This window comes from Podarcis muralis, chromosome 15 (genome assembly GCF_964188315.1).
Source record: "Podarcis muralis chromosome 15, rPodMur119.hap1.1, whole genome shotgun sequence".
In the NCBI taxonomy this organism is placed as follows: Eukaryota; Metazoa; Chordata; class Lepidosauria; order Squamata; family Lacertidae; genus Podarcis; species Podarcis muralis.
The window spans coordinates 11,258,987-11,275,198 of NC_135669.1; the positions used below are offsets into that span (position 1 = coordinate 11,258,987).

The 16,212-nt window shown below is 46.0% G+C and overlaps 1 protein-coding gene across 4 annotated transcripts in view; it reads right to left on the reverse strand.

Moving 5' to 3' along the window:
* DBNL (drebrin like) overlaps nt 1-12,721 on the reverse strand; it is a 36,935-nt gene extending 24,214 nt beyond the window's left edge. For 2 of the 4 annotated variants that reach the window (XM_077919739.1, XM_028707564.2), the window contains exons 1-4: nt 12,535-12,721; nt 5,763-5,818; nt 2,210-2,322; nt 17-91 (exon numbers count right to left, since the gene is read on the reverse strand). In XM_077919739.1, coding sequence (XP_077775865.1) covers nt 17-91; nt 2,210-2,322; nt 5,763-5,818; nt 12,535-12,617 — 327 coding nt within the window. In that variant the 5' untranslated portion in view covers nt 12,618-12,721. The remainder of the gene's footprint in view (nt 1-16; nt 92-2,209; nt 2,323-5,762; nt 5,819-12,534) is intronic. The other 2 variants (XM_028707563.2, XM_028707562.2) reach the window with 1 other exon arrangement.
* Nucleotides 12,722-16,212: the final 3,491 nt, after the last annotated feature.

Below are 16,212 nucleotides of genomic sequence, written 5' to 3' on the forward strand. Positions count from 1 at the left end.
ACAGAAGATTAAATACCTTTAGGAAGTTTGCTACAGAGCTGACATGGTTGGCGCAGGCTCCCTTTCTCACATCATTAACGCCTTCACCAAACTATGAAAAGAAAACATGAGGAGCTTAAGTGGGGAGTAGGGACACACACCACATATCAAGGGTTATTTACTTTACTCCAACAGAGTTGCCAACTGGCAACTGAAGATGGGAGGAGGAAAGAAACACTTTGAACACACATGGAGACAGACCTGGGTAACAGCTGGATTTTATATTTCCAGAGAGCTTTTTTGGGTGGGGGGAGTTGCTGATAAATCATTTTATGTTCCTTCTTCTCCGCAGGTCTTGGTGTAAACCGAAACCAGTATATCATCTAACAGAGCCTCCTTTCCATGACTCTTGTGCCTCTTGTGGCATTCCATCTCGAGTCCATGACCGGATGCAAATGCCATGACTTCAACAGCAGGCATGGTTTTTTTCACCTCCATCCTGCTTGGTTTATCATCTAGCACTTTGTTTCCCCAAGTACTGCAGCTGAGATTGACACCCTGGAGTCTATGGGACTGCGAATAAAGACCATAGGGTCAAAAAGGGCCTGGGGTAGAAAGGAAGTTTGCAAGATACAGTGCAAAAAATTAATGAGAAACGCGAACCTCAGAAATAAAGAATATGCTCGTGTACAAAGAGCTCCCCTCTTGCCAATGAGGAACCTCTGTACTTAATGATTCTGTAATACAACAGTTTTCTCAGAGCATGCTGCTTTACTGAAAAAAATGTATACAGGTGCACTTTTACTTTTTTATTTTAGCTGTACATTATTTTTTTTCAAGTTATGACTCTTAGCAATGGTGATTTATGGTTAATAAATGTTGATTATAGATTGATATTTCTTGGCATCATTTCATCTATGCTCCTAAGAATTTGGTTTGGGGTTGATGATAACTTTATAAACTGATCAAGGGGTCCATGAACTGAGAAGCTTGGGAAACCGTGAACTAGGAAGTTTGAAAACTCTTTTGCGACCTTTTGGCTGGCCTAATAAGCCGTTGTCCTAGTATAGACATAGAAGTTTGACCAAAATAGAATTACTGAAGGGACTGGACTCCAATGGCACTTCTCTACAAACTGTTTATGTTAACTATTCTAAGCCATTTATCATTACAATTTATCATTACAAGATCCAGCTCCTCGACTGTAGACCAGGAAGAATGGGGTGAAAAGGATGCATGGCAGTCTGAACTAGGAGGCAAAAAAGCTGGAAAGTTTGCAAAGCCTGAATTCTAAATATCACTAAATTCTCAGATTAAAACATTAATGGAACAGTTTTAGTTAATAATTTCTGCCAATCTAAATTGTTAACCTAAACACCCCAATTATCAATATAAGTAAACTGAAAAAAGCAAAACCTAGTTTATGACATCAGCTACCCATTTCATATTAATGTGTTTTTTCCAGAGAAGTCTTAGTGGTAGTGGCTTGGCGGTTTCCATAAGGCTGATCATACTTCCTACAACTTTTGCCCCACTTTCTGCTATCTTGTTTTCCTTCTAGTCAGCTGTTTGCTCTTTCACTGAGGTTTCCTTAACATTTGTGCAGAGAATTTGCAGCAGCTTTGCAAGGCCCCACTTGGCAATATAAAATGAATGCTTATATTTTAAATTCTCTCTCTCTATATATATAGTGGCTGCGATTAAAACATTTGATTTTATACATCTTTGTTAAGAAAGTTAAGTTAAAATAGGACTAACATCACAGATAACTTTGCACAGGATTGCACCCCCAGTGTTGGTGGCTTTTTCATCATCGAGGCAAATGCTGGGAGCTCTCCCTTCCCCTTGCACACGGAGATTAGCCATTTCCAGTTCCCTATTTGTGGCAAGCCATAGATCAATGTTTCACACAAGCAAGCATACTTGCCTGCAAAGGAGGACCAAACATTCATTTGCAGGCAGGCACACACAAAAAAAGGGTCTGTTTGGATAATCGGCAAACAACTGTCACAAACTAGGATTGATACTGATCTCTGTGCATGAGGGAAAAGAGGAAAGACCCTGGATTAGGGTTGCACCTGAACAGCCGCATTGGTACATGTGATACAGCTGGGATCTAGGTGTTGGATTTTCTAACACTGGTGCTTTACTGTGAAAGGGCTTCATCTTTTTCATAACGAAGGCTACATCCCCTAACTTCCATAGCCAAACGGAACCATATTCAACATACCCAATTGATGAGCACATATTTAGGCAAGCCGGAGTTCGGATCTTTCACTCTGCAGAAAGCATACATCACTTTCCCACTATTGAGCTCTTCCACCATCTCCTCCAGGCCACCATCTGTATAGTATTGTTTGACGAGAAGAATAACAGGTAGAAGTCAAAGCAACCGATTAACTTTGTCAATAAAATCTGGTATGCAAGGACAGGACAAAGATTAAACCACACTGCACAAGAGGTAACATCCATTAGCTCAAAGTGTTTATAAAGGTAGGGGCTGAAATACGATGTCACGCATTAAGACTGTTCATAACAGTACTTGCATTAGTGCAGTGAAATGCGTGGCTTCTTTCCTTTTTTGCTGTGAAAAGCTGGTCCCCATGCAGCTCCCATGCAAAACCACCCTCACTGAAGCTTTCGACACTCCATTCAGTTTCAAAACGCTTGATATGCAGCATTTAGAGCGTCTTCTATTCAAGAAAGCCCAAGTCTAAAGCCCACTGGATACACAGAACTAGTTCCATGGTTATTTGGAGCCTAGCCTTTGTTTATATAAACCTACTAACACAATTGGCCTTCTACAACACGCAGAGGTAATGTAGCAGACAAAATGCTGGGATTTGGACATGGGAAACTCTGCTCCAAATCCCTGTTCAATTACAAACCTCACTGGAAGATACCAAAAATAAACCAGTCTCTCTCAGCCTAATCTACCTCACACGGCTGAGAATGTAAGGCTCATTCTTTTGCAGCAGAAAGGGCAATCAACACCCTTCTGCTGCAGCAACGCAGAAACAATGCAAATGACCACAGATGATTGACAGGGGGTGTAGGTGATGTCACCATATTGACAAGCGGGCATGGCTGAGCAAAAAACCACCCTATGGGTCACAATGGACTCCCTGCCAGGCCAGACCGTCACATAAATTTGATAGAACAATGGTATTAGGAATCGTAAATTATGTTGTTTCTTTAGCTCTTTTCAGCATACAATTAAAACAAAAGATAACAGAGTCACTGTCTCCTATGGATTTCTACCAGAATAATAAGCCAATATGAAAGCTGCTATCGGAAGAGCAAATACAAATTCCAAGCTAACCAAAGGAACATTGTTGGTAAATTGAACCACCGAGGAAGGACGGAACATCCGTCTAGAAATATTACTCCACCATAAAATATTCAGGAAGCACATTAGCTGAAAGGGTGAAGGCATTTTTAAATATGGCAGAAACACACATTCTGTGCCCTGAACAAAGCAAAAATATGTTCTGTTGACATAACCCACACTTCAGAATCCAAGTCTATCCACTCATAATTTGCCCCTGCAATTTTGCTGCTGCAACAATTTCAAAGGCAAAGTTCACTTTTCTACGAAGTGCTACTCCTTATGACCTCATCATCAGATATGTTACCTTTTATTTGAGAAACTTTTTAATTTTACAGTAACAGGTTCCTCTTAAAGCTGTTTTCTTTTGACAGTCGCCTATTTTAATTCCCTTATGTAGGAACCAGTCATCTCAAAACACAGGTCAAATTTGAAGAAGCTACCTTCTCAGGCCCAGACCACAGCTGAACTTTAGTTCTTTCTCACCCATCAAATCCCCCCCCCAAAAAAAAGCTGCTTCCCTTTTTCTACAGCTGAAGGAGAAGAGGTTTTAGATGAGCTGTCTTCAACATGGAGCTTCTCCATTTCTACTGCCTTCCTATTAAGATTTCCAGGAACTGTGGTCTCTGCCCTTCATAGCTACAGAAGGAAAATTGCTTCTGTCCTTGAAGCTTTATGATAAATAAAACAGTCACTAATGAAGAAATTGCACCTTCCATCCTTCTAATTCCCACACACCTATTAAAAGTGCAAGAAAGACTGATCTCAGGCAAATTAAACTTTTTTTTATTGGAACCATCAAGAGTTATTGACTTGAAAGCATTACTCTGACTTGGTTCAGACATAACCAAAACATGGCTTAGCCCTAACCATAGTTTAGAATCCACATCATGGCTTGAAAACACTCAGCAAATTGTGATTTAGAAATGTGTTTGTTTTTGGTTTCCCTGTCTACTCAGAAGTAAGGTAAAGGTAAAAGGACCCCTGACCATTAGGTCCAGTCGTGGCTGACTCTGGGGTTGCGGCGCTCATCTCGCTTTACTGGCTGAGGGAGCTGGCGTACAGCTTCCGGGTCATGTGGCCAGCATGACTAAGCCACTTCTGGCGAACCAGAGCAGTGCACGGAAACGCCGTTTACCTTCTTGCCGGAGCGGTACCTATTTATCTACTTGCACTTTGACGTGCTTTCGAACTGCTAGGTTGGCAGGAGCAGGGACCGAGCAAAGGGAGCTCACCCCGTCGCGGGGATTCGAACTACCGACCTTTCGATCGGCAAGCCCTAGGCTCTGTGGTTTAACCCACAGCGCCACCCACGTCCCATCTACTCAGAAGTAAGTCCCACTAAATACAATGGGTCTTACTAAGTACAGATAGGTTTGCAGCCTTACTCTCTTCTAAACTTGTATTTTAACCAATTGAAAGGCAGCCAACTTTTAACTTTAACTAGTTGTATATAGCATTAACTCTCCCGTGACTATAATATTTACAATAAATGAAATAAACTACAATAATAAATAAGGGGGGGGGGAGCCTGAATGCTCGTAAGTATGCCACAACTTGCAAACCCAGGCTGAACCAACTGGATTTGCTAGCTGATCACAAACCATGGATTACCAATTCATAAATCATGGCAAAGCAGACAGGCTTCCTTAACCTCCACTACTGTATGTAATTCATGCCACGGGGCATAAGTATTGGGAAGAAAAGTGAAAATTTCACCAGTAACAGAAATGTTTTGCCTTTTGACATCTACACTGTTTTGACAATAGATTCCATCATGGTGAGATCCTAGCCTGCCTCACTTTTACTTTAAGGTTTCTTTGCAGGCATTGCTGAAAAATGAGCGAGCTTGCCAAGGAGTTAAGTTGTTTGAAATTGCCATTTTATACAGAATTCCTCACATACTGCATTTAATCTTAAGTCGGGCATTCTGCCTAGTACGTAGTTAACTTTCTTCCTCTGGAGTTTCTGTTTCAGACACTGAAGCACACACAAAAGGTTTAATTTATTTTCAAAATGGCCATGTAAACTATTAACCTCACCGCTTCACTTCCACATTGTACTGAAAACACGCTCGAGATATAATGTCTTGCTTCCTTTCCCTTGACAGAGTGGAGGTGTCGTTCACTTTGCCTCCCACGCTTCATTTTACTGAACACTTCTCAGAATCCTGCTTGTTTCTGAATGAGCAAAAACAGGCAAAACACTCAAGAAACTGGTCTTTTCATGGTGCATGCAGAAAAGGGAGATGCTTTTAGAACAATGTCAAGAGAGATAAGACTAACTGGGCCACAGGGAAAGTTGCATTTGAGTAACAGAAAGCAGCTTGTCAAGCAGACACTCCTCTAGAAATGAATGCAATCTTCTCTATAAACACGGGAACACAGACAAACACAAAAATAAAATCCCCAGGCTACTTATATAGTAAAAAGTACACTTCTCAAAATGCACTCACCTCCTGTCCCAGCCACTCTCAGGTCATTGCTGTTACCCTCATAGGTAAACAGAGCCCTGAAAACAACAAGGCAAAGGATGAGATTAAAGGGAACTGATTAACTCAGGAGAACGTTTCATGCATCTGATGAAGAGGATTTCACTCCATGAAAGCTCATGAAAATAAATAAATTTATTTTGTCTTTAAGGTTCTGGAAAAGCACTGCATTCAACCACATGCTCATTATCACCCCATCTCAAGTTGATCCCTGGTTTCAGACCTATTCCAGTTGTGGATCTGCAACTCCTCGCATCATTTCCACTACTCCATCACCTCTCTGCCTCATAATTTCTCACCTCCTCCTGACAAACACCTACTTCTCCAGCACTGCCCCAGCCACAGAGTCACCTTGAGCACCATTTGGTAGAAAGATGGGAGTGCAAATTAAATACATGATGAAGATGATGATAAATAATTTCACGTCCAGTACAGTGGTACCTCGGGTTACATATGCTTCATGTTACATACGCTTCAGGTTACAGACTCCGCTAACTCAGAAATAGTACCTTGGGTTAAGAACTTTGCTTCAGGATGAGAACAGAAATTGTGTGGCGGCAGCAGGAGGCCCCATTAGCTAAAGTGGTGCTTCAGCTTAAGAACAGTTTCAGGTTAAGAACGGACCTCTGGAATGAATTAAGTACTTAACCTGAGGTACCACTGTATTATTCCTGCATCTCCTCACCATGTGTAATTCCCAACAAAACTTTTATGCCACCCATCCCATGTAGTTACAGGGGTGGGGGAGGTTCTGAACTGCCTGCCACAGCAGCTTTGGACATCTAAAGGCCAGTGTATAACCTGTTGCCAATTCTCACTTGCAGGCTTACTCCTGCACCTCAACACATGGATGACAACATGATCAGGGAAACATCCCACTCTATAGCTACCAGATGCTCCCATGTACGACATGCACATTTTCTGACAGGATTCATGTGCTCTCAATAACTGCATTGCAGGCAAAAGTCCAAAGGGTAAAGTGCCACACTTCACAGCAGCTCTTAAAGGCATTCATACACTAATGGAAGAGAAGTAACAGCTACCTTCAGATGAGGCTCAAGCGATCTGACCTTTCCCAGTCCTGCATCCTGTGTTACTGAACACATTACACCAGACAATCTACCTCAGAAGTTACTTGGTTTGTCAGCAGGTCCCTCCCCACCACAAACAAACATTTAAAAAATGTGCAGAGCACATGCTTTTGTTTGCGTGTGTTTTTTTGTTTGTTTTTCTTAGATTTATATTGTTTGCAAATAATTCTCAGACAGCAACGGACTGTATGCTTATATGCACATGACGTTATCAATTCTCAGCCATAATTCAACTGCAACTGTGCTGCGTTGCAATTTATTTTAAAACACAGAGCAAGTCCCTTTAGAAACCCAACTGCGCATGACAGAAGCCTCGAGCAGGGCTAGAAAAAGATGGAATTCTAATCTTGAACAGCAGAAATCCTCTGCATTGCTGACTTGGAACAGCCTCAAGGGGTTTGCTTCCATACCTCATACTGTTCTGCACATCGCATTTTGTCCAGCCACATCGCATTGTGGCACAGCCTCAACCCAAGTCTTCACCTGCTTCATAACCTCGCTTAGTAAAGGTAAAGGGACCCCTGACCATTAGGTCCCGTCGTGACCGACTCTGGGACTCATCTCACTTTATTGGCCGAGGGAGCCGACGTACAGCTTCCGGGTCATGTGGCCAGTATGACTAAGCCGCTTCTGGCGAACCAGAGCAGTGCACGGAAATGCCGTTTACCTTCCCGCCGGAGCGGTACCTATTTATCTACTTGCACTTTGATGTGCTTTTGAACTGCTAGGTTGGCAGGAGCAGGGACCAAGCAACGGGAGCTCACCCAGTTGCAGGGATTCGAACCACCGACCTTCTGATCGGCAAGTCCTAGGCTCTGTGGTTTAACCGACAGCGCTTAGTTTCACGCAAATGGTCCATCCAGTCCGGCATTCTGCTCTCACAGTGGCCAACCAGATCCTGCTAGAAGACCTGCAAACAGGACCTGAGCACAAGATTGCTCTGCCTCTCTGTGGTTTCCAGCAACTGGCATTAGTGCCTCTGGCCACAGATGCTGCTAGCCTTCATGGCCAGTAGCCACAGATAGCCTTACCCTCCATGAATTTACCCAACCATCTTTGAAAGCCATCCAAGTTGAAGGTCATCACTGCCTCCTGTAGCTTAACTATGCACTGCATCAAAAAGTACTTAAAAGAAAAAGCTGTCCTGAATCCTCCAACATTCAGCTTCATTGCATGCCCATGAGTTCTAATGCTAGTAGAGAAAAACTTTTCTCTATCCCCTTCCTCAGTGCCATGCATAATTTTAAAGACTTCCATCATGTCAGTTCTTGCTAGCTAAAATGTCCCAGATGCTGCAACCTTTCCTCATAGGGGAGTTGCTCCACCCTCTTGAACATCTAGGTTGCCCTTTTCTGAACCTTTTCCCAACTATCCACTCTGAGGTGAGGCGATCAGAACAGAACACAGTACTGTATTGTATTCCAAATGCAGTCATACCATAGATTTGCACTGTATCAGCAGTTTTATTTCCAATTCCTTTCCTAGTGATCCCTAGCATAGAATTTGCTTTTTTTCATTAGGGCAACATTTTCACAGAGCTCTCCACAATATCCCCAAAGTCTCATTCCTGGTCAGTCATCACCAGCTGAGATCCCATAAACATATATGTGAAATTAAGATTTTCTTTTTCCGTTCACTAACTCAGTGTTAGAAACTCAAGATACATAAGCTAGGCCTCAAATACCTCCTTAAACCAGGGGTTCAGTTGTCAAAACAGAATGTCTAGTTGCTATTTGGGGGCCAGATGGCTCGAAAGTCGTATTTTTAACTTGGTCACATCTTCACGTGGTCACAAGTGGCCGATTTTGGACACTGCTCAGCTTGGAGAAACCCTTTTGAAGATCTTCACAATCTCTTTTTGCTTTAACAGCCCTGAACAAATTAGTATCATCAACAAACTTGGCCCGCTTCACTGCTCACCCCACTTTCTACATCTCTCCATTCAGAGAAGTGTCCATTTATTTCTACTCTCTGGTTCTGGCTACTTAACCAATTCTTGATCCACAAACAGACCTCTCTTCTTATTCCATAACTTCTAAGCTTACTCAGTAGGCTTTGGGGAAGTACGTCGTTGAAAGCTGTTGGAAAGTCCTATTCTCAAACCTATCAACTCTTTCTATATGCTTGGTAACATTCACAAATAACTCTAGTAAGTTGAAGAGACAGGACTTGCTCTTACCAAAGCCATGCTGGTTCTGCTTCAGTAAAGCTTGTTCTTCCATATGCTTATTTTATCTAGAGCAATACTTTTTGCCAGTTTCCCCAGGACAGATGTTAAGCTAACTGGCCTGTAATTTCCAGGGTCCCCCGGTTCGTAGTTGTTAACTCGAGTTTCACTGGCCACTTTCCAGCCCTCAGGTATAAAGGCTGACCCGAGGGGCAAGTTACTTTGTTAGAAGATCAGCAATTGCATAATGCACCCTAAGAATAGGGTCACCTGCAGATTTTGAGGGGTGGGGCATCAGTGGGCACCTATAATGTACTTAAATGTCGCTCTCCTTTGTCACTCTCACCACTGCTTCAGCATTTGCTCGCCATCTCCCTCTAGGCCTAATCCTCTAAATACTCCAAAAAGTAGAGTAAGGCAAATGGACTTGTGCTGCCTGTGTAACTGGAAAGGACTGATAAAAAGGCAGGGATAATTAAGGAGGAGAAACAGGTGCAGACAGCTATGGACTTTGTAGATGCAAGGCAAGGCACCCTCCGGATATGCGAGCCACATGCTCCTCACTCTCTCTCTCCCCTATTTCTGTGCAAATCTGCATCTCCCCATAGTCTTAGGCTACATCCGCCCCATCTTCTAAACTATCACCACATGCTACAGCATCTCTTGGGCTTGCCGTTCAGAAGGCTGGCAATTCGAATCCCCGCGATGGGGTAAGTTCCCGTTGCTCTGTCCCAGCTCCTACCAACCTAGCAGTTTGAAAGCACACCAGTGCAAACTGATAAATAGGTACTGCTGCAGAAGGAAGGTAAATGGCGTTTCCATGCACTCTGGTTTCATTCACGGTGTTCTGTTGCGCCAGAAGCGGTTTAGTCATGCTAGCCACATGACCTGGAAAGCTTTCTGTGGCTCCCTCGGCCTGATAGTGAGATGAGCGTCACAACCCCATAGTCGCCTTTAACCAGACATAACTGTCCAGGGGTCCTTTACAGTGGTGCCTCGCAAGACGAAATTAATTCGTTCCGCAAGTTTTTTCTTCTTGCGAGTTTTTCGTCTTGCGATGCACGGTTTCCCATAGGAATGCATTGAAAATCAATTAATGCGTTCCTATGGAAACCGACTTCAGACCAGGTCCGGGGACAGTCTGTCCCCCGACCTCTTCTGAAGGCTGGGGGGGGGGACAAGGGCTTTTCTTCCCACCCCCAGCATTTTAAAAAACCCCGGGACAGCGGAGGGCTTCTCCGCTGTCCGGGGCGATCTTAAAATGCTGGCGGGCGGCATTTTAAAATTCGCCCCGGACAGCGGAGGACTTCTCCGCTGTCCGGGGCGATTTAAAAGCCCCTGGGAAGGCAGGCAGGGAGGACAAAGACATTTGCCCCCCGCCCTCCTTCAGAAGAGGTCCAGGACCTCTTCTGAAGGCTGGCGGGGGCGAAAGTCTTTGCTCCCCCCCGCCTGCCTTCAAAAGCTGTCCGGCCAAGGCTGCTTGCGGTGAGTTGCCGGCATGCCGAAGCCTGCGCGCACTGAGATCAGCGCGCCCAAGCTTCGCGGACCTCTCCGCAAGCAGCGCCAGCGCTGCCGCTGCTTGCGGTGAGTTGCCGGCATGCCGAAGCCTGCGCGCGCTGAGATCAGCGCGCCCAAGCTTCGCGGACCTCTCCGCAAGCAGCGGCAGCGCTGCCGCTGCTTGCTGAGTGTTGCCGGCATGCCGAAGCCTGCGTGTGCTGAGATCCGCGCGCCCAGGCTTCGCGGACCTCTCCGCAAGCAGCGGCAGCGCTGCCGCTGCTTGCTGAGTGTTGCCGGCATGCCGAAGCCTGCGTGCGCTGAGATCCGCGCGCCCAGGCTTCGCGGACCTCTCCGCAAGCAGCGGCAGCGCTGCCGCTGCTTGCGGTGAGTTGCCGGCATGTCGAAGCCTGCGCGCGCTGAGATCAGCGCGCCCAGGCTTCGCGGACCTCTCCTGCCTTCAAAAGCCGTCCGTGATAGCGGGAAGCGCTTCCCTGCTATCCCGGACTGCTTTTAAAATGCTGGCGGTGGGGAGCAAAGCCTTTCAGCCCCCGCCAGCCTTCCTGGACCTCTTCTGAAGGCCGGAGGGGGGGGAAAGGCTTTGCTCCCCACCGCTAGCATTTAAAAGAGGTCCCCGGAGATTTCCCTATGGGCTTTCGTCTTGCGAAGCAAGCCCATAGGGAAATTCGTTTTGCGAAGCGCCTCCAAAACGGAAAACCCTTTCGTCTAGCGGGTTTTCCGTCTTGCGAGGCGTTCGTCTTGCGGGGTACCACTGTACCTTTAGCATCTCCGGAGTTTTCACACAGGTCAAACCCTAGCCAGCTCCTCACCCATTCTAGGAAGGACAACCATCTACAAACCAATCCCTGTGAAGGCTAAACCCTTCCCCACTGCCACTCCCCACTCCAAAGGCACCAGTCCATGTGTCTCTCTTGCCCCACCCCACACCCTGCAACCCATAGCTGTCAACGTTTCCCTTTTTTCTTTTAAGGGAAATTCCCTTATTCCAAATAGGATTCCTCACAAGGAAAGGGGAAAGTTGACAGCTATGCTGCAACCTCCCTGCAGCACCCACAATGACATGCCACACTATAGTATTGCTCCATCTTCTCTTTGGGGGGGGGGGTGTTGTTGTGTCCCCCCCTCCCCAACTGAGCGGTGTATAATTTTCACAAAATAAGTAACAGATATGTCAGCTCCCTTCTGTGCATAATTGCACACACACCCCAAAAAACCACCACAATCTTGCACGATCTTACCTTCCTCTCTCCTTCTCTCACCACGCCCTTCTGGCGTGCAGAGTTGCACCCAACTCCTCCCCGCACCCACAGCCCGAGGCTCGCGTGGCCCGGCCCCACACCGTGGGTGCCAGGGGTGCCACAGCTTGGAACTGCAATCGTGGGTGCCAGGGGGCGTCGGGTGCCGTGCAGCACCGGAATGTGTGGGTGCCCAGCCCCTTTTCTGGGTGCCTGGGCACTCAGAGCACCCACAGGCCGAAGCTCACGTCACCCAGCCCCACACCGTGGGTGCCAGGGGTGCCACAGCTTGGAACTGCGATCGTGGGTGCCAGGGGGCGTCGGGTGCCGTGCAGCGCCAGAATGTGTGGGTGCCCGGCCCCTTTTGTGGGTGCCCGGGCACCTAGAGCCCCAAACCTAGTCAGCCCCACGTGCATGGGGCCCTGGCGCCGAAAAGTGTGGGTGCCCGGCCCCTTGTGTGGGTGCAGCGCCCGAGGGAGCCGCAACCTGGGCAGCCCCACCTGAGCCCCACACTTGCCTCCCTCTGCCCCAGACCCCCCCCCGACAACAACAGCCACCCCGTTTCCCGTGCGCCCCATCCTCCCGCCTCCCCCCCACAGGAGCCTCCCTGCCAGCCCCACGCCGCCTCGCAGGCCCGGCGCCAAGGAGCGAGCCAGCCCTGCCGCCAGCCCAGCGCCGGGCGGGGTGCAAGCCGGCGAGGGTCCCCGAGAAGGGAAGGGGCGACTCACCAGTCCGTGGGGCTGGCCGACGCCACCACCTGCCCGTAGGCCTCCTGCAGCGCCGGCCCGTTCCGGCTCAGGTTCAGCGCCATGAGGAAAGAGGAGCCGCCGCCGCCTCCCTTCGCTCTCCTCAGCCGCTGCTGGCTCAGCCTCGGCCGGCTTCCGGCTCCGCCTGGCCTGGCGCTCGGAAAAGGGAGACCTGCCGCCGCCGCCGCCGCCTCCGTGGGGCGGGGACGGCCCAGGAGGCGGGCGGGTCGGCGCCGCCTTGTTGCCGGCTTCAGCGCGCCGCCTGGAGCTCCCGGGTGGGGAGACCTACATTATTCCAATTTGAGGGGTTTTTTAATTTTTAAAAATATTAATATATGAAAATTTATTGAATTTTCTGCTCTACCATTTAGAATACCTATTTAAACATCCTTAAAATATCTTCTTCTTCTTTTGAGTGCTTTATTGATCGAAATCTTGGTAACAGAAGTGCACAATAGATATTGTAGGCAAAATGAGAAATAAAAAATAAACGGTTATTCATTAACTAATGCTATCTTTGTACATCCATTTGTGATGAAATGCGTTAAGACCTCTGCTCTTCCCCTTGCAAATTCCTGAAATATGCGCTTAAACTTTACTTTCTCCATATTATTTGACGTACTATAAATTTTGTTTTATACAATTATCCTATTTGCACGCTGAAGCTCACTCAAAACCTGCCAATGGGTTGATCTTTTGACAATGTTCTTTTACATAAACTGTCTATATCCCACTCTCTGGGGAAAAAAATTATCCTTAAGATATCAATAACTTCCCTTCTTCTCTTTCCTTGGTTCAGTCTGCATAACAAAAATCCCTGCATATTTTACATAAACTAAACCATTCAGTATTCCATTATCGCATCCATCAAAACTTATTTACGCTGTTGAATTTATCTTAATGGATTTTCCAATCCAATCTTATGTATTTGCTTATTCTTAGGCTTGGCCTGAATTAAGGATGGAAAATGTATATGCATGTATGCAAACAAAATGGTTTTTTTTTTTTATTAAAAAAGGGAATTAGCCCCAATGAAAAGGACTCTGGGTTTTGTTTTGTTTTTGGAAAAGTGTTTTAAACTCCCCCCCCCCAATTCATTATGAATTATTACCCTTTTACAGGTCCACCACCTATGAAAAAACTTACCCTCAACCTCATTGCATCGGAGTGTTGTAAGTACAGTGGTACCTTGGGTTACGTACGCTTCAGGTTACATACGCTTCAGGTTACAGACTCTGCTAACCCAGAAATAGTACCTCAGGTTAAGAACTTTGCTTCAGGATAAGAACAGAAATCGTGCTCCGGTGGCGCGGCAGCAGCAGGAGGCCCCATTAGCTAAAGTGGTGCTTCAGGTTAAGAACAGTTTCAGGTTAAGAACGGACCTCCGGAACGAATTAAGTACTTAACCTGAGGTACCACTGTATTCCATTTTGAGCTTGATCCAGGGTGAGTGTTTCTTTCAGTTTCCCAAAATGCCTTTTCTCCATGGTTGTAGTATATGTGTGTTTTTGTTTTCTTTTTCCCCTATGAGAAAAATAAATATTTGGACATAACTCAAGCCAAGCGGAAGCTGTGTCCTTACGGGTTTGGTTTTTTCTTTTCTTTTTCAGGAGGCAAATTATAATCGAGCCGCAAAGCAAAGCAAGCCCTTGTAACTGAAGGCTGAGCTTTGTTTTTGGTGGCCTCCGTGTAGTTAAGGAATCAAAGAATTTTAAGAGTTGGAAGGGACCACGCGGATCTTCTAATCTAGCCCAACCCCTGCAATGCAAGGGATCTTTCACGGGGGGGGGGGGGGGTGAAGTGTCACGTTCCTGAAATTAAGAGACAATCCTGAGATTAAAAGACTCACACTCCACCCACTGAGCTATCCCATTGCAGTAATGGGAGCCACTTTCCTGAGAAATCATCCCAAATTATGCCTTTAATATGGGGTGGAGGTTTTGTCCATATTTACGCTGCCACGTTGATGCTTTGTCAAATCGAGCAGCTATAATAAAATAACATTTCTTACCGTTTTTTGGTATAGCTTTTATAGGAGCCAACTCCTAAAGGCCAAGGTCCCTTTGCCCCACCTGCACCCGATAAAATATTTGAGGGGGGCACACACACACACACAAAGCTGATGGGCATTGCCATTCAAATGGTGTGCATGTGCCACGTCATGTGATTGATTATGCAGGGCAGGGCTCTTGAATAGTTTATTCAGTTGGCACTGCTATGTGTCTAAGCATATTCTCAGAATGGTTACAGGTTCCACTTGTGCAAGACACAGCTGGTGACCCCTTTGGTCACACCCACAACATACATTTAAAGCACTCTGGGCCCAAGCATCTTCAGTAGCATGGATTGCTGATTGGCTGACAGGGTGGGGTAGGGTAATAATAATAATAATAATAATAATAATAATAATAATAATAATAATAATAATAATAATAATAAATTTTAATTTATACCCTGGCCAGAGCCAGGCTCAGGGCGGCTAACACCAGTAAAATTACAATAAAAATAAATAATAATAAACCAATTTAAAATACAGGTTTAAAATATAATTTAAAATGCAGCCTCATTTTAATAGTAGCCCATAGATCAAAACCATAAGGGGAGGGAAACATAAGGGTCAGACTGAGTCCAAACCAAAGGCCAGGCAGAACAGCTCTGTCTTGCAGGCCCTGCGGAAAGATGTCAAGTCCCACAGGACCCTAGTCTCTTGTGACAGAGCATTCCACCAAATCGGGGCCAGTACTGAAAAGGCCCTGGCCCTAGTTGAGACCAATCTAACCACCTTGCGACCTGGGACCTCCAAGGTGTTGTAATTTGTGGACCTTAAGGTCCTCCATGGGGCATACCAGGAGAGGCGGCCCCATAGGTACGTGGGTTCTAGGTAATGAAACACCAGGATGTGGATATGAAATGGAGTATCCTGGAAAAGGACAGAAGCACTCCACACTGCAGTATAGTAATTTGCGGCAGACATACAGTAGTAACAACCAAAGATAAAAATGCCACACATCCTCTCCTGCAGTGCTCTGAATCTTGCTTATTAATATTATACATTTGGTCTAGGGCAGAGCTTTCCAAACGGTGTGTCACAACATATTAGTGTGTCCGGTGTGTCACGCGAGTGCCTGGGTCTTGAAGGGGGTTAGTTTAACCCCTGGCAGTGCCTGGGGCAGAGTTTTTTTATCTTTTTAAGAGACCAAAGTTAGTGGTTGAGCTTTTTTTTGGCGATCAGCCAGTTCCCCCCCCCCACCCTAAATTTAGCTGATATATGAAAAAGCACCCCTGAATTCCCCAACCCCCTTCATTCAGTTTTTAGTCATAATGTTCAGTTCATTTGCCCCGTATGCTTCTGGTGCAACAATGAAAAAGGGAAGTTGGGATATGCAACATGTTACTGCATCTTCTCTTCCCTGGGGAGGCGCATGACTTCTTTCTTTCGCCACAACAACATCACTGACAAAAGGAGGTGCATGAATCATTTGCACATCTGCTTTTTCTGCTGCATCTAGTTCTAATAAATCGCCGGCTTGAAGAAATAAGAGCCTTTTCAAAGGCATTACAGTGGTACCTCGGGTTACATACGCTTCAGGTTACATACGCTTCAGGTTACAGACTCTGCTAACCCAGAAATAGTGCTTCAGGTTAAGAACTTTGCTTCAG